General features: G+C 27.6%; 3 protein-coding genes across 3 annotated transcripts; all 3 read left to right on the forward strand.

The window, feature by feature from the left end:
• The first annotated feature begins 2,952 nt into the window (after positions 1-2,952).
• LOC103577643 (m7GpppN-mRNA hydrolase) lies at positions 2,953-7,312 on the forward strand. The gene is made up of 6 exons (XM_014445422.2): positions 2,953-3,163; positions 3,596-4,243; positions 5,125-5,245; positions 5,559-5,862; positions 5,941-6,120; positions 7,292-7,312. Exons 1-5 carry the CDS (start codon positions 3,117-3,119, stop codon positions 6,117-6,119), a joined length of 1,299 nt encoding a protein of 432 aa, XP_014300908.1. The 5' UTR covers positions 2,953-3,116; the 3' UTR covers position 6,120; positions 7,292-7,312.
• LOC106694308 (heme oxygenase 1) lies at positions 6,738-8,353 on the forward strand. Its single transcript, XM_014445396.2, has 3 exons — positions 6,738-7,403; positions 7,479-7,680; positions 7,889-8,353. The coding sequence occupies exons 1-3, from the start codon at positions 7,304-7,306 to the stop codon at positions 8,337-8,339; spliced, it is 753 nt and encodes a 250-aa protein (XP_014300882.1). The 5' UTR covers positions 6,738-7,303; the 3' UTR covers positions 8,340-8,353.
• LOC103577654 (peroxisomal ATPase PEX1) lies at positions 8,354-14,969 on the forward strand. The gene is made up of 7 exons (XM_014445398.2): positions 8,354-11,070; positions 11,559-11,623; positions 11,782-11,841; positions 11,926-12,112; positions 12,192-12,368; positions 14,665-14,771; positions 14,850-14,969. Exons 1-7 carry the CDS (start codon positions 8,734-8,736, stop codon positions 14,920-14,922), a joined length of 3,006 nt encoding a protein of 1,001 aa, XP_014300884.1. The 5' UTR covers positions 8,354-8,733; the 3' UTR covers positions 14,923-14,969.
• Positions 14,970-16,080: the final 1,111 nt, after the last annotated feature.

A 16,080-nucleotide genomic window follows, 5' to 3' on the forward strand; every position in this document is an offset into this window, starting at 1 on the left:
AATCTGATCATTATCAAGTAATATCGATGGATCACGTTAAATATGTATTTTATATTTATATTGTTTTGAATTTTATTTCACTTGTTGTTCTATTTATAGAATTGTTAGTCGCGCGACTCTTACGAACAATTGATCGAGTTTAAAATCCTATCAATTAATATCATTTTGTTGTATCTAATTATTTTCAATTACTGAAAGCAGATTTAAAATTACTAGAATTTAAAATTATTATAGTCATAACAGAAATTATAAAATAGAACGCAGTGTACTCATGTTAGAATTTTCATTTGAATATCGATATTTTCCTCAGTTCATCTATAAATTGTCTTATTGAGAAGGTTTGCATGTTTAACTTTCACTATATTCAAAAATTGGACAAATTTTGGGATGGAATTTTATAGATCAATTGAGAAAAATATAAACAGCCCGAACTGGGAATCGAACCCAGACCCTGTCGGTATCGCGCCGTGTGTTCTACGGATCCCTCCAAAAATTTTCTATATCATTTATTAATAACGATCCGTCAAGCCCCAAAACAAATTTTTTTTCCCCTAAATTATGACAAAACTATGATGGATTTGTTCGAGATAGATCAAAACAACTTGTGCCCAATAGCAACAAAAAATAATTAGCGGCTTGAGGGTTCGTCGCCCCCGGAATCTCCTCCATGTTTCTATATAAAATAGCAGATAATGAAACATTTATTTTCACTTAAACTGCGTTCGTTTGCATTTATAAAAGCAGTATTGCTTACCCCGTTTTTTTTCGATCGCATGACAAATAATGAGCAACTAGTCATTAAAATCTAAGTAACGATAAGCTAATAATTGTAAAAAAATTATTTCTGCCCTTTAGTCATAACTTCAGTCAATATAAACGTGTTAACGTTATAACAAGTATTTTATCTGCTTGTAAAATGTTCGCATTTTTTTTATTTTATTATTTTTTACTCATTATCTCGATGCATATCATATAAAACTACCTTCAACAGAAATAAATAAACGAATTGACTTGATGGTAAGTAATATGTAATTATTATTATTCACGTCATATTATAGATGTTTAATTATAAATAAAATAATTTTCAGACCAATTTGATTGATAAGTGTTCTCCTGATGTGAAAGCAAGTATTTTTACCATTGCCCTTATTTGTAGTTACCAATCCTGGAAAAATTATTTTTGGCACTACAGTCGTTACTTTTACGCTTTGCAATATAGTCGTACAGTCGTAGATGAATACATTTCTGGTATCAAGAAATGCTATCAAAAACGTTGAAACTATAGAAGATTTAAATGAATCAAAGTATAATGTCTATGCTGTCGGATATGGTGAAATTGCAATGAAACTTGCTGGTGTCAAAAATGTTATATCGACATTGGAAATTTTGAATTGTTCTCAACTTGGTAAATATGACGTATTTGCTGAGACTGAAGAAACTCTTCGAACGTTAATAACCGAAAAATGTCACATGGCGAGAAAACCACTCATCTTAGGACTTTACCTTACTTACTCAAGTCGTCGTAATTGGCTCATATTACCACAAGTAAATAAAAATTTGCAATTGTTTTTCGAAAGTGGGTTTATCAAGTATCAAATTTCGAAAATTCTGATGAAATATCGTAAACGAAAATATGATAGATCTGATCGCTATCAAGTAATATCGATGGATCACATAAAATATGTATTTCATATTTATATTGATTGCTTTTTTTATAGAATTGTCATTTGCACGTCCCTTGCAAACAATTGATCAAATTGTAATTAATGTTATTAATTAATATCATTTAATTATATTTACTTATCATTAATTATCAAAGGCAGACTTTAAATTACTAAAAAGGTTTTTATAGATTAAAGTACGAATACACTGTATTCGTGTTAAATTTTTTGTCTGAGTACCCTGGGGGAAATTTTTCGGACTTCTGTCTTAAAAAGTCTTTGGAACTCTGAAAAAGTCCTTAGAACTCTAGAATTGAGTTATTAAGACAGAAGTCCGAAAAATTTCCACCAGGGTAGGCTTAGACTTTTTTGCAATACGTTTCTATGCAAAAATTCAACCACATTCAGTTCAACCTGGTTATAAGCTACTATTAGGGGCTATAGGAAAAAAATTTCTTGAAAATGACTTTTCCTTATTACTATCTTTTACTCAGTGATCACTCTGTTTTCCGCATGTGTAGTTAATTAATTATTCTCATTTCTCTCTTTTGATATTTAAATAATTGTAATAGTTGCCGAAGTGAGGCGAAAAAAATTTTTCGATCGTAAAGCACACTCTGATGCTTCGCATCATGAGTCGTGCAATAAATTATATTTAAATAAAAGTAAATTATTTAAATTTATTTAACAGAAAAATTCAATAATAGAAAAGCGATTAATAAATGAAATAATTTGTTTTGTTAAAAAATACATATAAGCTATTGTTTTCAAATAATAAAATAATAATTGCCAAAATTTATTGTGTATTTTTATTTAACCTCCCTGATTAAGAAATATGATTTACTCCATGTAAAGTGTATATCTATATATTAGAGGATTCAAATTGTTTTAAATCATTTTGAATTGTTTTGAATCATTACAAATCATTTTTTTTTAATCAAGGCTTCGTGTTGTATGAAATTTATCGTAAGAATTAGAACTAGATGATAAAACGAGAAATTTATAACTCACATTTGTTTTTATAATAATTATTATAATACTGTTGCATTTTTTCGCCTGATTTTTCGATGATATTTAAAAAAAATTTATATTTTTTTCTAAATTGAACAAATAGGCAGCAATCATCCGCTGAATACTTCTAAAAGTTCTTCTTCTAAAAGAAAAAACTTGTGACGTCATAGGCCATCACAAGACGGTATTTGTGACGGTCATGTTACATAAAGTGAAAATACCGGTAATTACACATCTCTAGTGATCTCTAGTTATTTATAGTTTATATTTATAGTTATTTAGTGCCTGCATTTTCAAGATGGCGAGAGAATAAAATAACCGATAACTTTATTATTTAATATAAAAAATAATTGGGTACATTTAAATTTATTTAAACACACCAACAATTTATTCAAAAAATTTAACTATTTTATTTTCAATAAAATTATTTTTTTAAACTATACTATGGCCCAACATACTATTCCTCTAGATATACTCGACGATTTAAGCAGGTTAGTTTTATTGTTATTTATAGTAATTATTAATTATCAATAATTTATACTTTAAAATTACTTGTCAATTGTAATTATTTCAAATTTTTTTACATTGTATTTTTTTTTATCTGCATGGTAATTTTTTTTAATGTAAAAAATACAAAAAAATATATTCAACATGTACCTGAAAATCGGAACATTTTTCGCGCAATGAAAATTAAACAAATTTGCTTAAAAAGTACTTTGGGTCAGTCTGTAATTTTCGGCTGACATATTCGCGCGTATGCGAAACATTTCAAAAATATAAATCCTGTAGATTTTTTACTTTTCATTTTGTTTTTTTATTTTCGGTCAGCAAAAAACTTTCCGATCTTCAGGTACACAAAACATTTATAATTGCAATTTAAATTAATCTTTTAATTAATAATACGATGTAATTTTGAATTTTAGCCGATTTATAATAAATGTACCGGAAGACGAACGTAAAGATTTAGTACGTATATGTTTTCAAATAGAATTAGCCCATTGGTTTTACCTGGACTTTTACTGCGCTGACGAAATGAGTAAACTTAAATCATGTAATATGAAAGAATTTTCAATGCACATATTCCGTCATATACCATTTTTAAGATCTCATTTACCTCATTTGGATACAATATTAGAACAATGGCGTGAATATAAACAAAGTGTGCCAACTTTTGGTGCTATTGTATTAAATGAAGATATGTCTAAAGTGCTGTTGGTACAAAATTATTGGTCGAAAAATAGTTGGGGCTTTCCAAAAGGTAAGGTCAATGAAGATGAAGATCCCTCGCATTGCGCTGTGCGTGAAGTACTAGAAGAAACGGGGTTTGATATTTCTGGTTTGATTGATAAAAATGATTTTATTGAATCGGTCATAAATGACCGTGTTGTCAGATTGTATATGATTTCTGGTGTTCAGAAAGACACTAAATTCCAGCCATTGACGAGAAAAGAAATAAAAAATGTTGAATGGTTCTCGTTGAATGATTTACCAAATAATACTAAAGATATGACACCCAAAGTTAAAATGGGCGTTGGTCCCAATGCCTTTTTTATGGTTGTACCATTTGTCAGGTAATAATTATATTTTATATTCTTTAGTAGCATTGTCTTAAGTGTTACTTGACGAATGACCTTCAGCAAATTTCTTACGGTAGATTTAAACAAGACTTGAAGATGCCTTTCATAAGTATACTTGCCAAAGATTTCATCCAATCTTGCTTAAGATTCTTTTTAAAGACTTACGGAAATTTGTAGAAACAGTCTGCAGCAATTCTTAACCAATATATCTACTATATATCAATGTTGGGTCAGAGTTGCTGCAAAATTGCTTAAGATCGGGTTTCTTTTTCTTCGAATCACTTCAAGCTCAACACTCAGTACTTATAGCTAACCCAGTAGTCCTCATTTAAATTTAAAGTGCTACAAACTAATAATATTATCACTCGATAAAATTATATCGAATATTTAGTGAGCGCTATTGAATTTACTATACTCATGCTGAATAAACGGATCATGAAGTAACGATTTAAGGGTGGCCATGTCCAGGTATCTTAAGCAATTCTGCAGCAAGTCTGAGCTAATGCATTCTAAGCAAGTATCTTGTCTTAAGCAAGTATTGCTACAGATTTACTTAACGTATCTTACCGAAGTATCTTACTTCAGATTTATCCAAGACTGATGATGCAGATTTGCTGAAGACTGAAGATACAGATTTACGTAAGACTTCCTTAAGAATGCTACTAGGATTTAAATATGAGAATAAGATAGTTATTCGAGATCAGAGAAATTGTCTAAAAAAAATTCTTTCGAAATACAATATTTAAGAAATTAAAACTTGTTTGATAGACAATTTCTTTGAAAGATTTTTTTTTATTTAATTTTCTATAAAATTGTGTCATTAATTTGTATCACATAAAATTTTAGATATTAATTTTTATTACTTTGTTTTATAGACGAATGAAACGTTGGGTTTTTGAAAAACAACAACGGGAAAAACAATTGTCGAAACGTAACAGGCATAAATCACTTGGTGATGTTGATATTGTTAAAAATAAACGTCAGCAATCATTACAGGTAATTTTTATTAATTATATCGGATAACGAGATCAATAGCCTATACTTTCTAATAGATAAATAATAATTATTAATTTGAATAATTAAAAAAAAAAAATTTCCAGTTTCACTATTTTATGAGTAAAGTTTTTTTAATGAATTTCAATATTTTCCTCAGATTTTTAAATTTTTATATTCAATCATTTTTAATTTTTTACTTCTACTTCTGATAATTTGAATTTTCTCTATTTCTTAATCTATAATGTAAAAACTATTTTTTTTTTTTTTTTTTTTTTTTTGAGACAGCTATTAATTTTCTTGTTCTGTTTTGCAGACAAACACAATTGAATCAAAAAATCAACGTCAGTCAAATACTTCCCCAGCACGCAATCGTCGGCAAGCTCATTCCAAAAGTACAATAAAAAATAATCCAACCGATAATATCAATAGTAATAGCAGTAATAATAGTAAAAATTTAACAAAACAAGCAATAAAACGTAATTTATTCGGTGATAATGATACTAATAAGTCAATTAAAAAATCATCTAGTGCATTAGCTAGACAATTAAGAGATAGTCCTCGTGAATTTCATTATTACAAACAAATAAATACTATTGAAAAACAATCTGATAGTGACGGTAATTATTATCATTATTTTTTAATTAAGTAATTAATTGACAAATTAACTATAATTAATAATAAAAATTTATCTTTAGGTAACGAGCTAAATAGCGAAAATATCGAGTCATATTTTGCACAATTGAAAATAAATTCCGATGATAATTCATGTGAAAGTGACATCGATTACTGTAAATTCAATTACAAATCATGTGCATGGGCACAATTTAAATTTGATAAACAGGCGATATTAAATTGTATTGCTAATCGAGTATGAAGTAATTAAATTAAATTGAATTTTTTTTTTTTTTTACATTATTTTTAAATAACTTTTCAAAGTAACAAAGAAATGAAAATATTTTTATTAAGTAAGTATATTATTTTAGTAAATACATGTGATATTTATTGAGTAAATTACCCGTAATTCGATATCTTTATTATTTTGTGTAATAACTTTCTGATCTCAGAGTTGGTAGTTTATTATAATTGTATAATAATATTTTGTCTTTGTTATTTCAGTTAATAAATTATCATTTTATGTAAAAAAAAAAAAATATTTTTTCTTTAATGAATACAGAATTTCTTAAATTTCATTCAGTCATTTATTTTGTAAATAATTTAATAAATAATTTAGTTAATTTTTTTTTTTTTAATTGGAAATTAAAAAGTTTTTTTGATTTCAAATAATTTATGAAAAAGTCAATGATTTAATCTATGGAAATTTCTCTTTTTTTTCTTTCACTCTCGAGTGGACGAACAAAGTTGTCTTTGTTGCAGTTGTACAACTTTAAAAAAACTAGTGTTTTAATAGATTTCAAGAGCTCGACATTAAAATGAAAACAACTAGAAAGCAATGCGGATTTTGAAAAAACTTGAGCGATAATAATTTGTAGAGACTAAAATTGTTGACAAAAAAGATCCTTTTACATTTTGTGATAAGTCTGATAGTTTTGCCTGAAAAGTAAAAAGATCTCGAAATTTACTACAACTTGACTTCAAACTCCAGTAACTTTTGAACAAATGGTTTTATCAAAAAATGATAAGAAACCTTTTTTGTAGAGCGTTCAATTTCCTACAAAAATATGTATTAGTCTATTCGATCTATTGATCTGTTAACGAGTTAAAGATACTTACAGCTTAAAAAAAAATTTCCCGCGTTATTTAAATGGAAAATAGATTTTAATTTTTCAATGAGCGAAGTCTGTAATCGATAAAAAATTTTCTTTCTTGCACGAGAATTTTTATTTTTGTGTTGATCTCTGATTTTTTCCACATGAAGCAAAAAAAATGTTGCTCTGAAATGACGCACTCTATATAAATTTAGAATACAACATAACCTAAAATTTTGTTATTGTCTTTGTCTTTATTTTTATTTCTCAAGACTTATTGAAAATAAAAAAAAAGAAAAGAAAAATTCTAATTGAATATTTTCGTATTTATTTTTTTTAGTAGCTCGTTAAAATGTCTGGATCTAATAAAACATTTTGTGATGATATGCGTAAAGCAACTAAAGAAATTCATGCAATAAGTGATGCATTAGTAAATGCTAAATTGGCATTAGGTAACTGATAATAATTAAGAAATTTATATCAACTAGTAATTAATTAATAAAAACAAATTGAATTTATTTATTCAGGATTACATAATAATAAAATATGGGCTGATGGACTATTAATATTCTATGAAATATTTAAATTTTTAGAAGAGTCAATTGATAAAAAAATTCATAGTAAAATTGAATGTTTTAAATTTTTGTATGATTTAAAACGTTCGCAAGCTATTCAAGACGATTTGAATTATTATTTAAATAAAGACTGGCTGAAAAGTTATAGTCCAAGGTAAGTAATTTCTAATAATTCATGTAAAACAAATTTGTTGGGATAATATTCGATACCAGGAATTGTAAAATTTATATTGTCGATTAAACATTCAAATTTTAAATTTAATATTAATATGAACATTTTAAATAAATTATCAACATTAGGATTTTTCGATTGAATAATGATATTGAAATGAATTAATTGATTTTTTTAAAAATAATTACAGACCTGCAGTCATTAAATATATAGATCATTTGAAAAAATTGAAAAATGATAACCCTATATTAATAATTGCATACATCTATCATCTGTACATGGGTTTACTGAGCGGTGGAATAATACTTCGTAAAAAACGACAGCTAGTAAAAAAGTTAATGATATTTAATACTGGTGACAACGATAAATTAGAAGGCAACCGTGTGACAGATTTTGGTGAATTAAGTATTTATGAATTGAAAAAAAAATTAAGAAAAACGATGAACGAAGTTGCTGATGATCTAGATGACGATGTCAAACAAAGTCTTATTGAAGAGAGTAAACAAGTATTCATTTTAAATAATCAAGTTATACAAAGTGTACAAGGTGTTAATGCTGTAATATTCAAAAAATTTATTCCTATTATTATTTTTATTATTGCACTTGTTATATTGTTATATATTTTTAGAAATAAAATTTAATTCGTTACCCATTCCTTCTCTATAATATTTTAAAAAATTTAAAAAATACATTCAAATATTTCCCGCGTAAAAAATTTCAATGGGTCGTATTATCCCACAATATCCATATTTTCCCTTAGTAAAGTTAAAATAAACTATTTCGGCTCCTCACCTCGCCACTTAATTTCTTTTTCAATTTTATAATACTGCTTTCAAATGTTTACCCATTTCCCGCGTAAAAGAAATTTCATTCGATATGTCACTGTAGTTTATAAATTGAAGACGTCAAAACATAACTTCTAGGTTATGGTCTCCTGCATAACAAAGGTTGTAGTGTTTTGTGCGGGTCACACGTTTTGCGATTTCAATCGAGTAAATAAACAAAAAAAAAATCAATTTAAAAATAATAAACAATATGTCAGTTGAACAATTAAAAGTTAAATATTCTCCGGTTAAAAACTGTTTTGTTTATTTACCAACTTCATGGACGAAAAAATTAACAAAGGTCAGTGTAATTATAGTAACAAATAATGACGAGACGGAAAAAAAAAATTATTATTTCTCTTATGGAAATTCACAATTTAATTATAACGATAACTTATTTTGTATTAATGCAACATTTGCGCAATTGTTCAATATTAAAGAAGGAAATAATTTAGCTGTCAATTTAAGAAATGAAGTACCGATCCTTACTTCTATTAATGTACTTCCGAAAAATAAAGATGATTTTGAAATAGTGTCACTGCGCGCCAACAAATTACAAGAATTGATATTGCAACAAATAAGTATCGTAGCTATTAATCAGCCATTCGTTATTTGGCTTTCGAAAAATTTAAATGTTACATTAATTGTTGAAAGTATGTCGCCTCATTATCATTACGGTAAATTGCAACAATTTACTGAAGTTCATGTTTCAAATTATGTAAACAAACCTCAATCTATAAGTAAATTTGTAGCAGCCGATAATTTATCAAGTGTCAGTAACAAGCCGACAGAGTTTAAAAATTTTTTCGAAAATTATAAAATAAAAAACATGTCGGCATTGTTTCGAGTTTGTTTATTGGAAAATGATAATTTTTTTCTAAACAATGATCATGATATATACTGTGATTTAATTATTTTCATCAGTTTGTCACAATCGATAAAGTGGTTTTCGATTGGTCAAGAAAAATATTTTTTTTGTACTTTTGAAAATATTTTAAACGAAACAAAAGAAAGTTTGTATGCAAACAATGATCTATTTGATGACAATAATAAAAAGTCAGTTGTTAAAATGATAATTATTGATCACCTTGACGAGAATAAAAAATTGTTTGAAACAATCGATCGTAATATTGTATTTGTCACAAAAAATGTAGCGAAACAATTGAAAGTACAAACAGGTAGCAAAGTTATTTTGAATAGATTTGTTATCGAACAATGCGAAAAATGCGAAACAATTGAACTGATACCAATAAACAATAAGACAAACAATGCAATTAATAATGAAAGTTTTTTAAATTATGTCAAACAATTCGAACAAAGTGTTTTAATAAATAGCCATTCTAAAATAGCGTCACAAAATTTGTCTTTTTATGTTAAATTGACGCCATCTTGTCATTGTGTTTTATTGAACAAAGAAACAATTAAGAATGTTAATATTATTATTAAAGACTCAATTGACGAACAATCGAAAAAAAATGATGATGAAATTAAGCCTTCAAAAAATTTAATAAAATTAAAAACAATGGAAACAATAATTACTGAATGCAAAACAATTTGTTCGATAATACTGAAGTCTTACTCGAGTAAACAATTTAAATATGACGGACAAAATATACTAATTTATGGTGATACCGGCACGGGTAAAACAACATTGTGTGAAACATTGTTCGAACAATTGTCAAAGTCGCCTTATTATTATTACTGCAAAACAATCGATTGTAAAAAATTAAAAAGCAAAAAAGTTGAAGTCGTTAGTAAATTATTGATACAAACAACGAACGATTGTTTGTATTATCAACCGGCTATATTGTTTCTTGATAATATAGATTGTATTACAAACAATCGAGTCCCGGGTAATGAAGAAAACTCACCGGATTCGATAAATGCCACAAGAATTGCTGATACATTGGTTAACATTGTATCGAATTATCAAACAATGCATTGTATTAGTTTAATTGCAACTTGTTTGAATATCGAGCGTCTCGGTACTCAGTTGAAAACAAAACGTGGATTGAAATTATTTACAAGAGTACTTAAAATTGGTCACGTAACTAAAGACGAGCGTTGTAAAATAATGAAAAATGAAACAATCCAAAAAAGATTGTTTTTGAGTCCAAATATAATCTGGGATTGTTTAGGCGACAAGACTGAGAGCTTTGTTTTACAAGATTTGGTTGATTTTGTGGAAAAAGCATGTTATAATGCTTGGAAACGTAAAATAAATAGCAGTGGTAACAGTAATGATGAAATTGTTTTGACAAATGATGATTTGATTAATACATTAGAAGGATTTAATTCGATTGCTTCGCATGCGCTACCATTGTTTAGTGGTAGTGGTCATTGTTGGTCAGACATAGGCGGGCTTAACAATATTAAAGATTGTTTAGTTGAAATACTACAGTGGCCGTTGATTTACACAGAGTTGTATGAAAATGCCCCGATAAAACAGCAAAGTGGTGTTTTATTGTACGGAATGCCGGGAACTGGTAAAACAATGCTTGCTGGTGCTATTGCTAAAGAATGTGGACTTAATTTTATAAATATTAAGGTGATATATTATTTATTTTGTATTTTACATAAAGTTCATGTTTATAAAAATCTGTTGAAAATATATGATCACATGTGATCATATATGATATTAGGCATGGCCATAAATATATGGTCAGACATAGTCCACAATGATCTGATATGATCAGGCATATCCATATGTGATTAGGCATGATCGCATGTGATCAGGTATGGTCTGATATGGTTATATATGATCAGGCATATCCATATGTGGTTAGACATGTTCATAGATGATCAGGAATGGTCATATCTGATTAGACATGGTCATATATGATCATAATTTTAAGTAATTATATTTTTTAAATTTCAAAGTGTGAAGTTGTAATTTCTCTACGGAGCAAACTATGATCTTTTTAATTGGAATAAAAAAATTAAGTGTTAAGTTTGATAGCTTTGATTTATAGATTATTTTAACAGATTTTTATAAGCATTCATAGGACCTTAACTAAATTTTTTTACATTTTTTAGGGCCCTGAATTATTGTCAAAATATATTGGAGCAAGTGAAGAAGCTGTTAGAGAAATTTTTCAAAAGTATATCATTATTTAATATTAATAATTCTACTTGACCCAAGTATTTACGTAAAAATAACATTATTAAATATTAAAAAATAAATGAGATTGTTATTATTTGAAAAACGTCAATTTATGTTAAGTTTGTAGATACAACAAAATTTTTAATTTATTTTTAGAGCACAGCGCGCTAAACCATGCGTTCTATTTTTTGATGAATTCGATAGTTTAGCACCCAGGTAAAGTAAATGAAATTGGTTTATTTCGATTAGGAGAAGCAAAGTTAAAAATTTTTTCCAGTAAAATAAATAATTTTCATTTAGACGAGGCCACGATTCGACCGGTGTAACAGATCGTGTTGTAAATCAATTATTAACACAATTCGATGGTGTAGAAGGAAGAGAAGGGGTCGCAATTGTCGCTGCATCTTCACGACCGGATTTGTTAGATCCTGCTTTATTACGTCCTGGTCGATTAGACAAAACACTATTGTGTCCATTACCACAACAAGTAATTAAACCTTTCTGTTATGTTTCCAAAATACCCTAAAATTTTTTTTTTGTTTTATTTAAAAAATTATATTCTGCAGGATGATCGTGAAGAAATATTAAAAGTTTTATGTACTAAACATAATTTAAATCAAGATGATTTTGATTTAAAACTATTAGCTAAAATGTCTATTAATTTTACTGGAGCTGATTTGAATGCCGTTTTTATTCAAGCACGAATGAATGCCATTGACAATAATTATTTTGAAATTAGTAAAGTAAGTACAAGTTACAACCTCTTACTAGTACGAATTTTCTCATTTTTACGACTTTTGCTTAACCCTAAACCCAAAAAAAAAAGTTTTCGAACTACCTGAGACTCTTACTTTACATTTCAGTTTCATTGTTTGTGTATGTGTGTATATTTGTCTTATCATATCACGCATTTGAACATATTGTTTAGATAATTAGGGGCAATACAGTCATTTCAAAATTGTAGCAAATAGGTATTTTGATTTGAAAATTACTATACACAATGAGAATAATAAAAATTTTTTAAAGAAATACAACAATTATATAGTCTAGTCGGTTTTGAAACAAAGAGTAACTTTCAGGTGACTTCCGTATAAAATAGTCTGATTTGAAAAATTTTTTTTTTTACACTGCAAAAAATATTTATAAGAAAGTTTAAAAAAAATTAGGCGCGAATTGTCAATAGTTTATAATATTCAACCTAATCTAAATTTAACGAACAAACGTTAAGAGAGTGAAATAGGTGCTTTTCGAATGAACCGTTTTCATAGACGAAGACTTAAATCATTAAATAAAATATTCCATACGATGCGTAAAGTTATTATTTATCGAATGAAATGTTTCTTGTTCGGACATTTTAGTTTATATCTGAAAACGGCTCATTTGAAATTTCCATTTGCTAATGTAAGTGCAACAAGGACCGTTTCGTTTGTTCACATGTGTGTGAGAAAAAGAATAGAATATATATCCTCTTAAAATAAATAACTTCCCTTTTTTTTTTTTTTTGGGAAATATTCAATTTTCTTAGCGGGAAGTAAAAAATGGCAGCCTGAGCGTGATTTTGAAAATAGTTCAATTTAAATTTATAATAAAGTATAAATTACATTAATAGTCATATTTTAATACATTTATTTTATTTATTTATTTATTAATCATGGAGCAGTCGCTCCCTGTGTTTACAGATATATATAAATTATATATAATGTCTTAACCTATATAAAAGTAAAATTACACAGAAACATATACACATAAGCATACGAACACTCTCTCATACAGACTCGATTGTAAATTACAAAAATTTATAAATATTAACGAGGTATCAATAAGTAGCGCAATTTCATAGCCGTTCACGTTCCTCAATTTCTAATATGTAAATATATACTTTGTTTTTAAATTCATCTAATGTTTCTGAAGATGTAATTTCAAAGGGTAATGAATTCCAAAAATTACATCCCGTTACTATAAATGATTTCTGATACGACGTTGTGTACGCGAATGGCGCTTGTAATGTATCAGTCCGATCATAATTACGAAGTGATGCAATGTTATGTCTTAATATAAGCTGTTCACTAAAAAGACCTGGTTTCATTAAACAAAGTATAAAATTCGTATAAAATTAGCTGGAGTCTTTGGTTTTTAGGTCCAAGCCAACCAAGATGACATCGATGATCAGATATATGTCTGTACCTTTAGATTCACAAATAATTATTTATTAATAATTTTTATACTTGAAATTTTTTTGTATAAAAACGCATTAATCAATTAAAATGAGCGACTAATGCTACTAATCGGGCTTAGGATCTTTTACTTATTCAATTAATTGAATAGTAGTTCTTTACATGAATGTCAAAAATTGAAAAATTAAGGGCCAGTTTTTCTAACCGGGTTTAAATTAATATTACTAATATATCTTAGTAAGTACATTAATAATATATACATATACCAGCAATAATAATTTAAACCCGGATTAAAAATGAATTCGCTCTGAAAAACTGACCCTAAAAGTAACTAATAATTGTTTTATCTGCTTTGATAGAAATAACGATTCTTCACACTGATATACCTTTCCTAGCTCCCAGTCAACCGAGACTAATACTTTTATTGTCCCGAACTGTTACGACGGTCCCAAATCTTTTTTATATTTTTTAATTCTATTAAAAAATTAAATTAAAATAAAAGTCACACATATTTTAAAAAAGTACATAAATAATTTTCACGTATAAGAAAATGAGTGAGAGAGAAAGTTATCTTATACAGTTACTTAGTGTTTAGATAAGTAGGTATGTAATATAACTAGGGGATACGTTAGCAACTTCATTAGTGCATGCCAAGTAACCACTCTCAGTTATGCCTCATCCCATAATATATATACGCCTGGATGATTGTCGAGGGTCTTATTCCTTATCTAATAGGTTATATAATAATGTCAGATTAAATACCATAATAATTATCTTGTCTTAAATAGTTGAATAAAAAAAAAAAGAAAAAATAATAATCAATAAATTCTTGGTTTAATAATTTTTTTAAATTATTTTTTTATAGAATAAGAATAAAAATAATATTAAAATATCGCAAGAGTGTCTTTTAAAATCCCTCGACTCTACTCAGCCTTCTTTAACGGAAAAAGAAATTATCAAGTTTAATTTTATGTAAGTAAATAAGTTTTAAGATAATTAACTTGGGATTTTTTTTTAGCACTCGTTTTATTATTTTTTTTTTTATTTTAGATACAAAAAATTTTCAAATGGCGGCAATTTTAGTGAAGAATTATTAAAAAACCAAAAACTAACACTGGCTTAATAAATAAAATTTTAAATATTAATTTATGTATAATAAAATTTATTATTTACCTCAACTATGTGGAAATTGAAAAAAAAAACCTTTTGATTTTCCGCAATGAAAACTTGAAATTTTATGTACCTGAATATCGGAGCGTTTTTCGCGAAATGAAAATGAAAAGTAAAAAATTCACTAATGAAGATGGACATTTTGATGCTCCGTGAATCGTTCATGTGTAAGCTAATTTTTGTCGTACAATATTTTTGGAACAAGTAAACTGATTTGAATCTGCAAGACAAATTTTTTTTATTTCAAAGCTAAGTTTTTTTTTTAAATAAGATATACAGATGTTGGTCCAAGGAGTCATAGGAAATTTGTGTTCTTTTTTCCGCTTTACAAAAATAGTTTCAATCAAAAAGTTGTTTAGATGACTTATTTGATCATTATTTGTAATTTAGTTTTAGTTATCACTTGTATCGTCTTTTGGTGTCTCATCGATAGTCGAAAAACGGCCTCAAAATTCCTATTTTATAGATGTCACAAAACCAAGTGTGCTACTTGGGTAGAAGAGCTCGATAAGGGATACCACCAGTGTGACCGCCTGAAAAGAAAGGTAATTTAAAAAAAAACTACTTTATAGAATGTTTTAATATTAGGTCTGGTCCCATGGTCACCCTCAAGGCTTGGAGATATCAAAATCAAACCATAGGGTTAGGCTCGGACCAGATCTGTCCCCATGGTCATTTCCAAGGCTTGGCAAATTACAACTGGCCCAAGGCTTGACCAATTGATACCATTGGCGATTCCTTCTTGGGATTTTCGGCTGTTTTTTCGGAAACAAAATCTCTAAATACAAACTACAGACTGCACCTTGATGCACTACTGTCTAATTTAGCGAAGTGATTATAGACACTAGTCTGATAATTCGGGAACCGCTAAACTAATTTGTTTAAAAAAAAAATGAGATCTTTGAAAAGATCTATCGCCTGCCAGAGAACACATGACAATTATTCTATTTTATTAAATTAAATTTTTTTTTGCCAGGTCAAAGAAATAAATTTTTCAGCTTGAAAATCTGACAACTGGGCAGCCGACAAGATTTCTCACTAGAATAACTTAGACGACTCATCTTAAATTTCTCAAGGGCTAAGTTGGTCAGCCTGAAAATAAATAAAGAAA

The sequence above is a fragment of the Microplitis demolitor genome, chromosome 6 (assembly GCF_026212275.2).
Source record: "Microplitis demolitor isolate Queensland-Clemson2020A chromosome 6, iyMicDemo2.1a, whole genome shotgun sequence".
NCBI classification, from domain to species: Eukaryota; Metazoa; Arthropoda; class Insecta; order Hymenoptera; family Braconidae; genus Microplitis; species Microplitis demolitor.

Excerpts from the sequence above, each read along its gene's own strand:
- LOC103577643 (XM_014445422.2), top strand. The coding sequence starts at position 3,117 with ATGGCCCAACATACTATTCCTCTAGATATACTCGACGATTTAAGCAG. Across the intron at positions 4,244-5,124 it reads ATGGTTGTACCATTTGTCAG|ACGAATGAAACGTTGGGTTT; the intron begins GTAATAATTATA and ends TTTGTTTTATAG. Across the intron at positions 5,246-5,558 it reads AACGTCAGCAATCATTACAG|ACAAACACAATTGAATCAAA; the intron begins GTAATTTTTATT and ends TCTGTTTTGCAG.
- LOC106694308 (XM_014445396.2), top strand. The coding sequence starts at position 7,304 with ATGTCTGGATCTAATAAAACATTTTGTGATGATATGCGTAAAGCAACT. Across the intron at positions 7,404-7,478 it reads AAATGCTAAATTGGCATTAG|GATTACATAATAATAAAATA; the intron begins GTAACTGATAAT and ends TTATTTATTCAG. Across the intron at positions 7,681-7,888 it reads CTGAAAAGTTATAGTCCAAG|ACCTGCAGTCATTAAATATA; the intron begins GTAAGTAATTTC and ends AAATAATTACAG.
- LOC103577654 (XM_014445398.2), top strand. The coding sequence starts at position 8,734 with ATGTCAGTTGAACAATTAAAAGTTAAATATTCTCCGGTTAAAAACTGT. Across the intron at positions 11,071-11,558 it reads TTAATTTTATAAATATTAAG|GGCCCTGAATTATTGTCAAA; the intron begins GTGATATATTAT and ends TACATTTTTTAG. Across the intron at positions 14,772-14,849 it reads ATTATCAAGTTTAATTTTAT|ATACAAAAAATTTTCAAATG; the intron begins GTAAGTAAATAA and ends TTTTTATTTTAG.